Raw genomic sequence first — 15,218 nt, 5'->3', positions numbered from 1 at the left:
ACAGCCAAATACATGACCCTACATTTTTTTTATTTATTAAATCTTAGCTGCTGAATTCTGTACCATTCTTTAAACTTCGCTAACTCCTTCTTCCTCATGTTATCCTCACCATCAGGAGCATCTGTCCTATTGCAGATTTTGGTATCATCTGCAAAGAGGCAAAACCTTACCAGACAGCCCTTTGTCAATATTGCTTACAAAAATGTTAAGACCGGGCACAAAAACCGAACCTTGTGGCACGCCGCTGGCAACATCCCTTTCCTCTGAGTGAGCGCCACTTACCGCTCTCAACCAGTTCCTAACCCAGTCACTTTAGAGCTCATACCAATGACACTCAGTTTATTAGTTATCTATGCAGAACTGTGTTGAAGGCTTTGCTAAAATATATATATAAACCACATCTAGCGCTCTCCAATTCTCTGGTTACCCAGTCAAAGAAATTAATCAGATTTGACTGACAAGACCTGCCTCTAATGAAACCATGTTGCCTCGGTTCCTGTAATCCATTGGATTCCAGAAATTTCACTATTCTCTATTTTAAGGATGAAGAAGAAAAAAAAAATTCTTGACCTCTTTTTGTGGAAATTTCTACTATGTCAGCAAACACACCCAAAAAGGTAAAGCCACATCAAAAATAGACCCGCACACTAAAGTATATTTTTCACATGGTAGGAAGAGACTTCAGATCTGCGCCGCCCACCACAGTAATACTAAGACTGAACCTGTGGCAGCGTTGAATACAGTGTGCTGTGAGTGGGGGCTCCTGAGGAAGCGTTCATGTAAAACAGATGGCTCTGTTGAGCGTTTGCCCTTCAGATAAGTGCCGCTGTTTCTTTTTACTATATTTGCTGCTTGAAGTTTTGAATATAAGATTTTTATTAAAACTAGTGTAAAGAATTTACTGCTGGTTTTTTTTTTTGTTGTTACATTTGTACCCTGCGCTTTCCCACTCATGGCAGGCTCAATGTGGCTTACATGGGGCAATGGAGGGTTAAGTGACTTGCCCAGAGTCACAAGGAGCTGCCTGTGCCGGGAATTGAACTCAGTTCCCCAGGATCAAAGTCCACCACCCTAACCACTAGACCACTCCTCCACTCCTTTTTGGCTTAAATACTTGGAGGTTTTGACTTATGATGGTTGAATATTGAGTGTCTTACCATTTGTTGTGGTAGGAGGCACAGTTCTGAAGTTTTTCCTACCACATGTGTGAGGGTCTATTTTTGATGTTGGTTTACCTTTTTGGGTGTGTTTGCTGACAGTGTGGTTCACCTCTTCCATTCTTTTTAAATTTCTTCTGTGGTATTGTTTTGGAGGAGGACATCTGGTTCTGCGGGAAGGATTTGGAAGTGTGCATGACAGGGGGACCTTGGGGGACCTTGAGGTGGAAGAATCTGTTCTTCTAACCATGGTCAATGATGTGAAGAACTCGCTTGTCTGTGGTGATTGTGTATCAGACTTTCCGAAAAAACTGAATCCTGCCTCTCACTGGGATGTAGTCAGACTGGTTTAAGAGATGATGTTGCTAATGTGGACTGTTTTCTGTCCCTTTATCTGGGGTCTGAAGGGTAGCCTAGTGGTCAGTGTAATGGACTGTTTCAAGACTTCCACAGCTTATCTTCAGATTCTGCTTTTGAGCAATTGCTATTAAGCAATTGGAATCTTCTATTGTTAAGGATGTTGCTTTCTGTACACTGGCTGAGAGCCTCTGCGTTATGTGGATGTTTGATCCTGTGGAGAAGACAAAAGAGATACATTGTTTGATCTACATCACTGTGTCCTCGACTTTGTCACCAAAAAAGTTGTCTCTTATACATAGTGTGTCCACGAGACAGTCATGTAGATCTTCCGGTAGGTCAGATGTCCAAAACCAAGCCATCCTGCAAGCTAAAATGGCCACTACTGCAGATGTGAAGTGGTCTCATAAGCATCATAAGTAACCTTTACAAGATATAGAAGGTGCATTCCTGAATGGCTGTGATAAGAGAATGTGAACATGCCTGATTTGATTCTGGGATGGAGGCAGATGAATCGGTTAACTGCTGCAGCAAAAGCAAAGTATTTGAAGTAGATGGGCTAATATTTTTCAAGGTGAGCATGTAACTCTGTTAAGTCTTTCTACCTACAATGTCTAGGGACCTGTGATCTTTGCCAGAAGGCATAACGAGTATTGGATCTAGCAGTTTTAGATTCCTTGATAGAAGCTTCAGATACAACAGATAAAGAATTTGAGTATGGCCATCTCCAGAGGCAAAGGAGACCTTTTATTTTAGCTCCAGGAGCTTTGAAATTGCTTGTACTGAAAGATCTCAAGTTGTAAATTAAGTCTATAAGGGTATATAGGAAAATATAATACCTTGTTAGGTGATTTCATGGCCTGGAGGATGGGCCAGAAGTCACCCTGACTCGAGGTTTTGCAGTGAGTTAGAGGGACTGCATTAATTTAAAAAGAAAGTTAGGATAATAGGCATCATCTTGTTCATCAAGCTCATACTGAATGACAGTGGTGGGTAGGGAGAGGTTGGAAGGGTTCTAGGGAGTTGCAGCATAAAGACAGGGAGAATCTGTTTGAAAGCCCTTATCCTCAGGGTCTATGAAGGTGGCAACTACATCAGGAGAGAAAAGTCTTCTCCCTCGGAAGAGGGAAGATGTATGGTCTTGAGGGAAAGAGCCTCTGAGCAGAAGTTCCCTGCTGGCGCAATAAGTGGGTGTTGGTATGCTGAAGTGCTTGGAATTGCATCCATGCCAGAAGCTGAAGGCAGGGCTGAGTTCTTCTGTAAATACCTATGTAACAACTGTAGAACAGCTGTGTTAGCATTGTATCTTGTTTACCAGCAGCTCCAGTTTCAAAGGCACACTCTTGGGACAGAGTGGGCATGGAAGAAGATTTGGGACTAACTCTGCAGTACTGCTATATGCTATGAAAGTGTCAAGGAGAAGATTGAGGGGAACCGCAGGATTACTTTTCAGTCTTAGATGAGTGCTTACAGCTAGAACCATAGCTGGTCACAACACATTTTACACAATGAAGAAAAGTCTTGGATGATGTGCTTCGCCAACTTGAGGTCTTTCAGTTTATATCTTTCTAAGGTCTTTGTCCTCCAGAAGAGGAGTGAAAACCTGAAGAAGGTGGAGGGTATGGTCTCTGAAATTCAAGTTACTGGCTCCAGACATCTGTGTGGTTGTCAGTGCAGCAGACTCACACAAACAACTGAGTAGTTTTTGCATTTTTTGTATCCGCTAACCTGGAAGGCTTGCTCATTGAGTTTGGGGATGGGAGTTGGGTGAGCCTGTAAGTAACAGACTCAACTTGTGGGAATGAGGGAGCAACAAAGCTATTTCTGCAGAGCAACAAGGAAAGAACAGCAGAGAGAAAAATGTTCTTATTTCCTGAACTGTGAAGCATTTCTGAAAGAAGAGAGCTGAACAACTACATCCAATGAGAGAAAGAAGACTGAGGAGAAGTAGGTGGAGTCAGGATTAGGGGGGAGCACCAGTGTGAGTTCAGGGGCTTATGTCCCTGAGCTAGGGGAGATCACTGCACCTGATTCTGTCCAGAGGACTTCAGTTTCAAGTGTGCCTTGATATTCCCTGCTTTTCAGTTTCAAGTGTGCCTTCATATTCCCTGCTTGTGGGCAGAGAAAACTAGAAACACTGAAGCCTCCAAATAAAACCTCACTGCTTTCTAGGAAAAACTAATGCTATAGAGTGTTGATTAGCACCCCATTCCAAAAGCACCCCCCTTGTTCTGCCAGCACTTTGGCCCAGAGCGTCATAAATAGATTCTGAGAAAAACCTGAAGTAGCCACCTTCTCTATAATTCCATAGCAAACGTATAACATCTCACCCGATTCACACAAACCAAACATGGATTTCCACATGTCCACACACCCACAGCCAAGTGCACAATTTGAACTCTGCTTATACAAATTTGTACAAAAGAAAGTTTTTGCAAGCGTAGCTCATCAGAAACTACAGGAAACATTGGTAGCAACCCCACTGATAAACCAGTCATCTTGTCTGCCCACTGAGGTTTTTGTTCCGCTTTTTATATTGTTTCCTGTTTTATATTTCTTTGGATATGTTCGCTCCCCCTTTGTCATTTCCCTTGGGGAAAATTTTCATCCAATTGTACAAAATAGCAAACAGCTGCTGTGGCTGCTGAATCAGGTACTGGCCACCTTGGTTTGTCCCCATTTTGGGTTAGACCAGCATGGTCAAAGTTATTTCTCAAACATTTATGACATTTTTCTTGTTACTTTGTGCCCCTTTCATTGCCATTCTCTCCACTCTCAGCCTTGGAGAATATAGTAACTGCTGAAGGAGAGTTAAGAAATAAAAAGAGGTATGTTCAATTCAAATAGACATAATTGTGTCAGAGAAAAGGTGACTAAATAGCAGATCCAAAATGTTGAGACTAGCTGATTTTTTTTATGTCCTAACAAGAAAAGAAAAAAAGAAGCAGACTACATAAAAAGTAAAATATTTATTTCTGACGTGGGAATAAATATTTTACTTTTTTCATGGTCTGCTCCTTTTTTTCTGTTCTGGATCTTGCAGATCGTATGCCTGCTTGTTTTTTGGGCTCTTTATATTTTTCCACATAAAAGGATGGACTTTGGACTGTTGTATTACAAATTGTTTGTGCTAACAGAATTCCTTAAAACCTCGTTTTCGCTTTTGTTGACTTTAGTCATCATTTTCACAGAGTAGGTCACAAATATAAAAAATGATCAGAGTTGTAGTGCATCATTTTTGTACCAGCACAACAAAATCAGCCAATTTGCGGGTTTCATGAGTTCAACATATCTTTCAGTAACAGGGGAGGAGGGCGAAGCTGATTCTGTAACAAGCAGGTGTGCTTTTTCCACTGTAGAGGGTGAGAAATGTGAATAAGTACATGTTACTTCAGCTGCAGGAGACTGATTAGTGCTTTGTGGTGTTCATTGTTTCTCTGTTTTGGGGGCTGCAGAAGGGAAGGACACTGCATCCCTTGAATGATGTGTGGCATTATTGAATTGTGGTGGTAACATTTTCCTTTTTTTTGTTTTGTCATTTGCAGGATGGAAAGGTGAATGGTGTGACAGACTCCACGCGGATACTGGGGTACACCTTTCTCCACCCCAGTGTGATTCCCCGTCCACATGTTCAGTCCGTGGTCCTGACCCCACAGGACGAGTTCCTCATCCTGGGCAGCAGGGGACTGTGGGACAGCCTTTCCCACGAAGAGGCTGTGGAGACTGTCCGCAATGTACCAGATGCTCTGGCTGCGGCCAAGAAGCTGTGTACGCTGGCACAGAGTTATGGTTGCAATGACAGCCTCAGTGCTGTGGTTGTGCAGCTCAATGTCACAGAAGACTGCTACTGCTGCTGTTGTGAGCTTGCCAGCGCTGCTCCACCTCCTAGTCCTGGTATCTTCCCCCCACCACCCGTTAGCATGGTGTTGAAAGACCGGCCCCCAGATGCCCTGGGGATGCCTTCTTCTAGCAGCGGTATGGCATCTGAGATGAGCAGTGAGCTCTCCACCTCCGAGATGAGCAGCGAGGTGGGCTCCACAGCCTCAGATGAGCCCCTGCCACAAGTGAGCACGAATGAGAATGGACCAGCCTTTCCCAGCGAGCAGCGCTGCATGCTGCACCCCGTCTGCTTGTCTAGCTCCTTCCAGCGCCAGCTTTCCAGTGCCACATTTTCCAGCGCCTTCTCAGACAATGGCCTGGACAGCGATGATGAGGAGCCCATCGAGGGTGTTTTCAGCAACGGCAGCCGGGTGGAGGTTGAGGTAGACATCCATTGCTCCCGGGCCAAGGACAAGCAGCAGCAGCTATCCCCACCAGAAGCCAGCGATGAAGGCATTGTTATCAGTGCCAATGAAGACGAGTCCTGCATGGCTAGGCGGCCTGACTGCTCTGGCACAGGCACTATGGGGCGCAGGAGAGGCAACGGCTCAGTGGCACCCTCAGAGAGGAGCCACAACCTGATTGAAATAGCTGCTGATGCCCCACTTAGGAAGACAGGGGGATACTTTGCAGCCCCTGCCCAACCAGAGCCAGATGATCAGTTTATCATCCCTCCAGAGCTGGAAGAGGAGGTAAAAGAAATAATGAAGCAGCACCAGGCAGAGCAGCAAAAGCCACATCAGGCAGAACAGCTGCCAGACTATTATGATACACCACTATGACCCCACCCCAGCAGCTCTTCAGAATGTACTGACGGAATCTTGCCCCACGGTCTCTCCCATCAACAGCGGGTTTATCTTTGACATACCCTCCCTTTCTTCCTTCATACTTCAGCAGTTAACTGCAAGTTACCTGTCTGCATTTTGGGGAGGGAGGAGTATTGTCATAATTGATTTTTAGTGATCTGCAATTTTCTTGTAATTTCTTTACCCCCTTGCCTCCTAGTAACTAGGTAACTGTTTCCCTTAACATATCACATGTAAAATAAGATGATTAAAACAAAAGGTTTAATATATTGCAGAGAGATATCCATTGTAATATTTTTTAAGATGGCTCCTTTGTTAGTGTGAGGAGAAAGCATTATGGCAATGCTCAATGATTAAGTAATGTAATTCTATATTTCTTGGAAACATGCGTGGGGGAGGGGGGAAGGCTTTTTTGGTCTTGGAAGTGATAGACATTTGTAGAATATAAAGACTAACTCCTAGGAGTTGCTTACTCTTTTTTCAGATGGCTTTAATGTCACTGAGATTCACTAATTTTCTCTGAGAGAACAGTTGATTGGGAAATTATTATTGTAAATAGCTAAATGTTGTATAGTGATGCTTAAAATATTTTGTAGTTTTGGCAGGGAACATATGGCCAGAAAAATTGGATGGCTTTTTTAAAAATATTATTCGGGCCACAGTCACCCTATGTGATGGAATCCCGAGTATGTATACTGGCTAACTACAAAGAGGATTTTTGGGGTTATTTTGGTTTGGATTTTTTTCTCAACAAACTTTTTCAGCTAGTCTTTGGTTTCTTTTGTGTTCTTTAGTGCTGCCCCAAACCAGCATGAATGTTGAGCACAGAGATTATTTACATACCCAGGAATATATTACAGCAGAATGCACAAATGAACATGTCATAATTTGTTATAATAAATGCAAGAATTTACAAATGATATTGGGAATTGTCTTGCTTTGGTTGCTTTAGAGGTTTTATACAGTCGAGCTTGAGCTCTGCAGGGACCAGAAGAGTTTTTCTACTATAGTCATAGAGGCTTCCACTGTCTGTCCTTGCACCTTCTGCAGCCAGAATGCAAAGAACCAAGTACTATTTCCTGAAAATTAAATATTGAATAAATTAGGGGGATTTTATATACCTCTAAAATTACTCTTACGCAATGAAACCAATTCTTCAAATAAATCAAAACAAAATTTAATATTACAGGACTTTTAAAATGCTGTCTTTTGTGGCTTTTTTTGGTGGGGAGTGGTTAATGTGGGTAGGTTAACAGTTTAAGCCATTATAAGAATGGCAAGAGAAAAGTAAAATGATACAGCAGAAGAATTACTAGGTATTAAGGTCACGATATATGGGCCCATAGATCTTTTTTTTGTTGTTGTTACACTTGTACTCCGCGCTTTCCCACTCATGGCAGGCTCAATGCGGCTTACATATTGTATACAGGTACTTATTTGTACCTGGGGCAATGGAGGGTTAAGTGACTTGCCCTGCTCTTCCCCCCAACTAGATTTGGAAAATTGTTAAAAAAAAATCACATCTGTTGCCTTCACTCAAGCATGATAGGTTGCAATCCATACTGCCATTTTATTCTGTATTGCAGAATGTCTGCTAGAGACCTTAAATCTACTAGAAGTCTAATGTAAATCTTGGGAGCTACTAGAGAATACGGGAAAGGGCAAAGATTTGCTAGGAAAATCTCCACACACATTCACATTTTTCTATACAACCAAGAAGAGCATACTCACTCCATCTGTGAACTTCAAATTGGCTATAAAGACACTATAAGAACTTGATTCTAAGAGACACCCTCATTTTGCAAAAGTGAAAAATATGGTAAATACTGTAAACACGAAGTGGGAACAGGATCGGGATGTTCAAAACAGACGAACGATGCTCAATATAATTTATAAACTGTATTGAGGATGACTTGACGCAGTACCATGTTTCGGCACGCCTGCTTCTGGAGTCCTGATTGAACGTATTAGATAATCGCTATTGTTTTTTGTCTTCAGTGATGGCTCTTTAAAATGTAAAACGTAGTGGTCTTTAAAAAGACCGTTGGTGAATGTTGCGAGTAAAACCGCTTCTAGATGCCACTGAATCCTATTCCCTTCGTCTTATTGTGTGAGTCCCCGTGGGACTTTGATGTTCTTTCCATTTCTTTGGTTTTCCCTCAAATACTGTAAACAAACACATGCGGAAGAAAAAGCACAAACACATTTATTTTCAGTTACTGGTGGCTCTATGGAGAGAATAAGGAATTAGGCTGCACGATTCAAATTTTGGACCTAGATTCTATGTAAGCAACACCTACTTTCCATGGACATTAAAACCAGCAAAAATGTGCCTTAGAATCAAGGGAATACAGTATTCTAAAAACCTATTTGCCCATTTTATTGCATGGGTTTCACTCTAATGTGAAACTCTATGCAAAAAAAAAAAAATTACTGAGCTTAGCATAAACTAGCAGACCAAACCTGCCAGATCAAAACAAAATTACATACAATAACTCAAACAATAATAGCTATGAAAAGTCAACATTGCAAATATTACAACAGGCCTTAGTGAACATTAATACACCACATACTGGAAAAACAAAAGATAGACTACTATAGACCCTGCACCTCCCTCCTTCCATGATACTGCCTCACCCAGCAGAAGAGCATCATTGATCACCCCCACCCCTCAGTGTCTTCCTTGTGGGACTACTAAGCTACAGCATATTAACCTTTAACCACCTGCTATAGAAGCTTTCCACCAATCACAAGGACAAAATAGAGCTTGGCAACACCAACTTAATGCAGCCTGCACCTACAAAAACGGGCTTGGTGGCCTCAACATAATATCCCCCACTTCAACCAGGTAAATAAAGAACTTAGTCCCTTCTACAAATATAGAATGTAGTCCCTTCTACCTCCTGTGGCCCTTTCTGGGATTAGCAGCTTTTCAGTGGCAGTTCAATTCAATTTTTTTTTTTGGGGGGGGGGGGGGAACGAATGAATTAAGTGGTGGCAGCAGTTTGGGAGGGAAGGGGGTGTGAATTCAGTAGTGATGGTGACAGAACAAGCTTTAACAGGCTCAGGATGTGTTTAGCTGGGAACACGGGATAATGGTGTGGCTGCATCTCTTTACGGAAAAATAAATTATAACCAATCTAATTTTTTCCTAAATTCTTTTGATCATTGTTTCTCAGCTTTAAGTTAAGTACCCTATAAGTCGGACAAATTTCAATCGAGTACCCCAAGCTCTGCTCAACAGAGATTTTGAAATGGACATTCCAAAAACAGACACATTCTAATAATAGAAAATAAAATTACATTTTTACCATTGGTTATTTTATTTTTCAAATTGTGGTGGTCCAAATCTTGTTTCTACTTTCCTTCATCTTCTCTTAACTCTTTTGCCATTTTTCTCTGTCCTCCTTTTCCTTTCAGCTTTCTTCAATTTACTTTTCTGCCTTTGTCCAGATTTAATTCATTCTTCCTGTCCAATTTCCCTCTTTATTTGTTATCCATCAACAATTACAGAACAAGTGGGAATGTTGTGACCATTGACTAGCAGATGGAGGTAGAGGGTACCGAATTTGAGGCAGTTTATCAACCTGATATGAAGCCTCTCTAATTCAGTATTCTATCTCCAGCAGGTGATGAATGTGCTTTCCAGCTTCTCTGCTCATCTTGGTAAATTAGTAACCAGTGGAGCTGGGTTGGAAAGTAGGGGGCAATGATTATTCCTCAGTCATACCTGGTGGCTCCTGGTCACGGTCTTTCACCCCCTACTTCTGTCTGCTTCCCCCTCAGTGTCTATCTTGCAGCAGCAATCATCTGTTTAAAAAAAAAAGTTTCCTTCTAATTCCCTGCATGAAGTGGCAGCAGCTTTGTCGTTTCAGTGATGGGGAAGCGTTTTTTGGCAGTGGTCATACTGACCATCACGGTGCACAGCCTACACATGGTAGTGAGGGAATTTTAGAGTTAGCATGGGTGTCTGCCTTCTTTCGTCGTCCTCTTGCAGTCCCTTCATGTTGGGGGTGTGAGTGCAGCAGGCTGGCAGTGCCCTTTCATTTTTGCCTTTGGAGCAGTGTATGCTATGTCAGCTCCTGTGGAAACTGGGACATTGGGGAGGGGCAGTCTGGTTTGCGTACTGTGTTGGAGCATGCTTCTTCGTTGGCCACAACGTCGGTGGCCATCTTAAGAGGTGTACTGTGAGCCGGCTGCTGCAGGCCCAGCTTTTCCCACACAATTTGCGTCTGCCATTTTGCACACCTCAACAGTGCTGCTGCCAACTTCAGACCCGTCTGATTAGTCAGTGTTTGCCCTGGAATTTGTCCTGCTTATGCATCCAGCCTTTCTAATGAAGCAGGGATACGCTATGTCTTCTCTGGTTTCTCAGTTTCCTCTGGCAGACGCTCCTCCCTTTAAGAAGGTTCATTTGGATTCTCTGGTTCTGAAGGATCATGAAGGCTACCATTCTCCTGTCCCTTCTGATCAGGGCTCAGTGCAGCTCTGAGAGAGTCTAAGCAGGGCGAATTGCCACCTGGGGAAGGAGGTGACTCTAATCTCCTATGCTTATTCCATCAGGAGGAATTGCCTGCCCTGATTTTGGATGCCTCAATAGCTCTCTCTATTTCTGATCCTTTGCCTCCAGCCCCAACTCCACAGTGGTCTTCCATTCTCAAGGGTCTTCAAGTCCTTCTAATGCCTTTTCTTATGCATCCGGACATTCAGGATCTTATTTCAGTAGAGTGGAATTCTCCTGATGCAAGCCTTAAGGTGGGCTTTGTGATGGCGCAGTTATATCTGCTGCTGTCGGTTGAGAAGAAGGCTACCCTGCCAATGGAAGGTGGTATAGCACTCCGATATCTTCAGGACTGTAAGATAGAGTGCCTTGAAGCAGTCCTTTGAGGTGGCCTCTCTGCATCTCCAGGTGACAGTCTACAGTTCTTTAGTTACCAAGGCATGCTTCACTTGACATCAGAGGTCTGTTACTCAAGATCCAGAATCAGACCACTTAGGTCAGGATGATGTCTTGTGCTTGGAGGCTGGACTACCATATATGGTGGACGCATTTTATGACCAGGCTTTGGCGCAATGCATAGTTCAGTTGCAACCAGACACCAGCTCTGGCTGAGAAATTGGTCTACAGATGTGACTTAAAAAGCACAGCTGGTGCGCTTGCCCTTTCGTGGCAAGTGGCTCTTCAGGGAAGATCTGAGCAACCTGAGCAATTTGGTTAATGAGTTTAGGGAGGCCAAACTGTCATCTACCTGCTCTTCCACCTCTGCTTCCAGATGCCGGTATCAAGAGTAGGTGCTACCATCCTGGCTGCTCTCACTATTCTCAGTGCCCTCACTTTAAATCAAACCAGTCATCCTGCTCAGACAGACAGGTAGAAGGTCAGTCATCCCATCTGGGTAACACCTCCAGAAGTTCACAGTGATGGTGTCCAGATCAGTCCCTTGGTCCATCCCATGGATGGATGCCTTGTGAGGTTTGTCGAGGAATAGACCCAGATCACATCAGACCAATGGATCTTATAGGTCATTAGATGCAATTACAAGCTAGAGTTTTGCTGCCCAGTCATACTGTTCTTCTTGGAGCCTCCTTGTTGGTGGGCCACATGCTGCTGTTAAGCCACTCTGTCTTACCTTCAGGAGCTGGGTGCCATAGTTCCAGTTCCACCAAGCGGCAGTCCATGCAGATACTCCATCTACTTTATTGTACCCAAGGAGGACAATATCTTTCGACTGGTCCTGGATCTAAAGAAATACAACTGTTTGAAGGCTTCCCATTTTTTGATGGAGACACTGTACTCGGATGATTGCCTCAATCCATAAGGTAGAGTGCTTGATGGTGTTAGACCTCAAGGAGGTCTACTTTCACATCCTGATTTGGCCCCCTCATCAGCAGTATCTGGTTTCTCATCCTGGGAGAGCATTTCTAATTTTGGGTCATGCTGTTCAATCTAGTGACGGTGCCCCAAATGTTTTCCAAAGTGATGGTGGCTGCCTTTCTGTGTTGTGAGGGGATCAGGATACACCTGTACTTGGACAACTGGTTGATCAGTGTCCTCCTTCCAGGAGAGCGAGCAGGCAACCTCTACAGTGGTATGCCTGTTGCAATTCCTCAGACGGGTGATAAGTGTGGTCAAGAGCAAGCTTATTCCTCCCAAGACCTTTGTGTATCTCTGGGTCCTGTTCAATACACAGCAAGGGAAGGTGTTCCTCCCAGAACACCGGCAGCACAAACTTCAGGATTAGATTGGGGGGCTGCTTTGGAAGCACAGGTTGTGAGCTTGGGCCTGTGTGCAGATGCTGAGGTTTGATGGCATCTTTGGAGGTAGCTCCGTGGACACAGGCACGTGTGTCGGCTGCAGGACTCCCTGCTCAGCCACTGAAGTCTGGTGTGTTGAAGATTAGGAGCATCGCCTGCCATGAACAGTGTCAGCGAAACAGTGCATGGCTCGGTAGCTTTCCTCAGCAAACCTTTGCAGGAGGAGTTTGTTCCCAATCCTGGACTGAAAGGTAGTTATGAGAGATGCCACTCTTCTGGGACAGGGGAGCCCAGTGGGTTTGCCTAAACCGCTGGTAGCCAATAGCAGTCTGTATCTGGCTCCCTGTGCCTGTGTTCCTGCCCAGTGGGTTTGCCTGTGAGTGATTACATTAATCTCATGACCTCTTGCCTGTGAGTGATGACATTGATCTCCTGACCTATATTTCAAGAACCCTGCTAATAGCATCTGCACCATGGGTGCATGCTGAAGAAGCAGGTTATGCTCCTTGGGGTGACAGTTGAGCCTGAACTGTGGCTCCTGTCTTCTTGCTGAATTTGTTTTTTCCTGGTTTGTTCTTGTTCCTGTTTCTTCTCATGGCTGACAACCCCGTTTCACTATGGTTCCACCCCTCCACCTTCACATCTTGATCCCTTGCACTTCAGTTTCTTCCCACACATGTCACTCAGTCCTTTTCCTCTCCCAGCACCTTTACTGCTGCTTCTCCTTCGGCTATACTCCTGTCTTTTCTTCTGCTTAATTGTAGATCTCTCCGAAACTGATCCAGGTATGTGTTGTCCTTTCATCTCACCCTGACACTGCTCTCTTTCTAACAGATTTGGCTGTGGGAGGGGGAGGACACTATCCTTGCTCAGTGCCTTCACTTCCATTATTCAGCTCAGTCTGCCTTGCGACCATCTTACAAAAGAGGCAGGGACTTTGCTGTTCTTTTTCTGTCCTCTGTCCCCTTCTCTTTAGTCACCCATGACTGCTCTTCTAGCGCTGAAATGTTGTTATTGTGGATTTGTCGTCTCCCCCCCCACACACACACACACACACACACACAGTGTACTTTCTCCTTGTCTACCTTTCCCATCTCTAACTACCTCTGGCCAAAATGCCTTTATTTCCTTTTCAGATGTGTGCAATATCCTTGTCTAGTTCTTTTGTGTGATTTCAATATCCACTTTGATAATCCTCTCCACCCCTTTGATAGGCATCCCATGCTACAGGGCATAGCCTTGATGTTGTACTCTCTGGCCACTCTGATTCCATCCAGTTTTCTAATCTTTCTTGTTCCCCTCTGCCTTGGTCTGATTACACACTTCTCTTTCTCGCTTTCTTCCTGTTCAGACAGCCCCTTTGCCAATCTCTCGAGTAATTTTTTTTCCTGATTTGAGGTCATTCAACCACTCCTCCTGCCCGCCTCTGTTTACTCATTTTCCTAATGATTTTCTCTCCCCCTTATCAAGCATTATTGTGGGACACCACTCTTTGGGATGTGGTCTCTGCATACCATCTTGCTCAATGTCCTCTTGGGTACATCACTTCCCCCCTGGATTCTGCTCTTCTTATCACTCCTTCCTCTTCCCCCACCCCCCTCAAGTTCACCCAGCACCCTACGGATCACTTTCTTCTACTTGGTCTCAATTCACTCTTCCCTTATCTGTTGTGTTTTGACAGAATCCTGAATGCAGCCAAGAAAACAACCGTTCTTGATCCTATTCCTTCATGATGGCTATTGCTTCTGTCCCACAGCCTTAGCCCACTCAGCCACACTATGATTAACAGTCTCAGTTCAGGAGTTATACCCCCTTGCTGGAAATTGGCAGTTGTTCGTCCTTTACTTAAGAAACCTTAATTACAGTCCTCCTTAGTCTCTATCATCCAGTGTCCAGTCTTCCGTTTCTCACCAAACCTCAAATGTTCTCCACCCCTGTCAAGCAGGTTTTCAGAGAAAAAAATATTCTACTAAGACTGTGATCACATCTTTACTCAATGATTATCAATCCTCCTTAGATCATGGTTAAGCTCTTCTGTTTCTGGATCTCTGCAACTTTTGATCTGGTGAGTCACTCTTTTTCTTTCCAGGCTTTCCTCTATTGGTATTGCTGGTATAGTTTTGAACTGGTTCTCTTCTTTTCTTGCTAATAGATCCTTTCAGGTTTCTTTAGGATCATGTAGTTCTTCTCCCACTCCTCTTATGTGTAATGTTCCTCTGGGCTTTGTGCTTTCACCTTTGCTTTTTAATATCTGTCTTAGCCCCCTGGCAACTCTGAACCAGGGGTTTTGTGTTTAGTTCTATATTTATGCTTATAATATTCTCCTAGCTTCCTCCCTTGACCATAAACTCCAAAACATTTTCCTCTTCAGGCTTGCCTTGAGAAGATTGGTTGTTGTCTTTCTGAATATCACCTGTCTTTCATCCAGCAGAAGACTGCAAGACTGTTGCCTTGTGGGTGAGAGGCCACCTGTCTGGCCCTTCTATTGCCCCTTCCTTGCATGATTCCCCCATCACACGTTGAGTCTTTTAAATATTTGGGTATAGTCTTCGATTTCACACTTTTCTTCCAGTCGCAGATCTCTTCAGTTGTCCATTCCTGTTTCTACTCTGTGTCTTATCCGCTGTACCCTTATTTGGATGATGTGAGTTGTGGTACTCTGTGTACTGGTTGTCACATAACTAAACTACTGTATGCCGGGCTTCCAGCCATTGTGTTGAAGAGACTTCAAATAATCCAGAACACCTCTGTCTGTATTCTGGCC

At 43.8% G+C, this 15,218-nt stretch overlaps 1 protein-coding gene across 1 annotated transcript in view; it reads left to right on the top strand.

The window, feature by feature from the left end:
- PHLPP1 (PH domain and leucine rich repeat protein phosphatase 1) overlaps positions 1-7,119 on the top strand; it is a 588,343-nt gene extending 581,224 nt beyond the window's left edge. The window contains exon 17 of the mRNA XM_030207564.1: positions 5,060-7,119. Coding sequence (XP_030063424.1) covers positions 5,060-6,175 — 1,116 coding nt within the window. The 3' untranslated portion in view covers positions 6,176-7,119. The remainder of the gene's footprint in view (positions 1-5,059) is intronic.
- Positions 7,120-15,218: the final 8,099 nt, after the last annotated feature.

This window comes from Microcaecilia unicolor, chromosome 1, assembly GCF_901765095.1.
Source record: "Microcaecilia unicolor chromosome 1, aMicUni1.1, whole genome shotgun sequence".
NCBI lineage: Eukaryota > Metazoa > Chordata > Amphibia > Gymnophiona > Siphonopidae > Microcaecilia > Microcaecilia unicolor.
The sequence above is the reverse complement of the archived record's forward strand: the minus strand, read 5'-3'. Positions and strand labels throughout refer to the sequence as shown.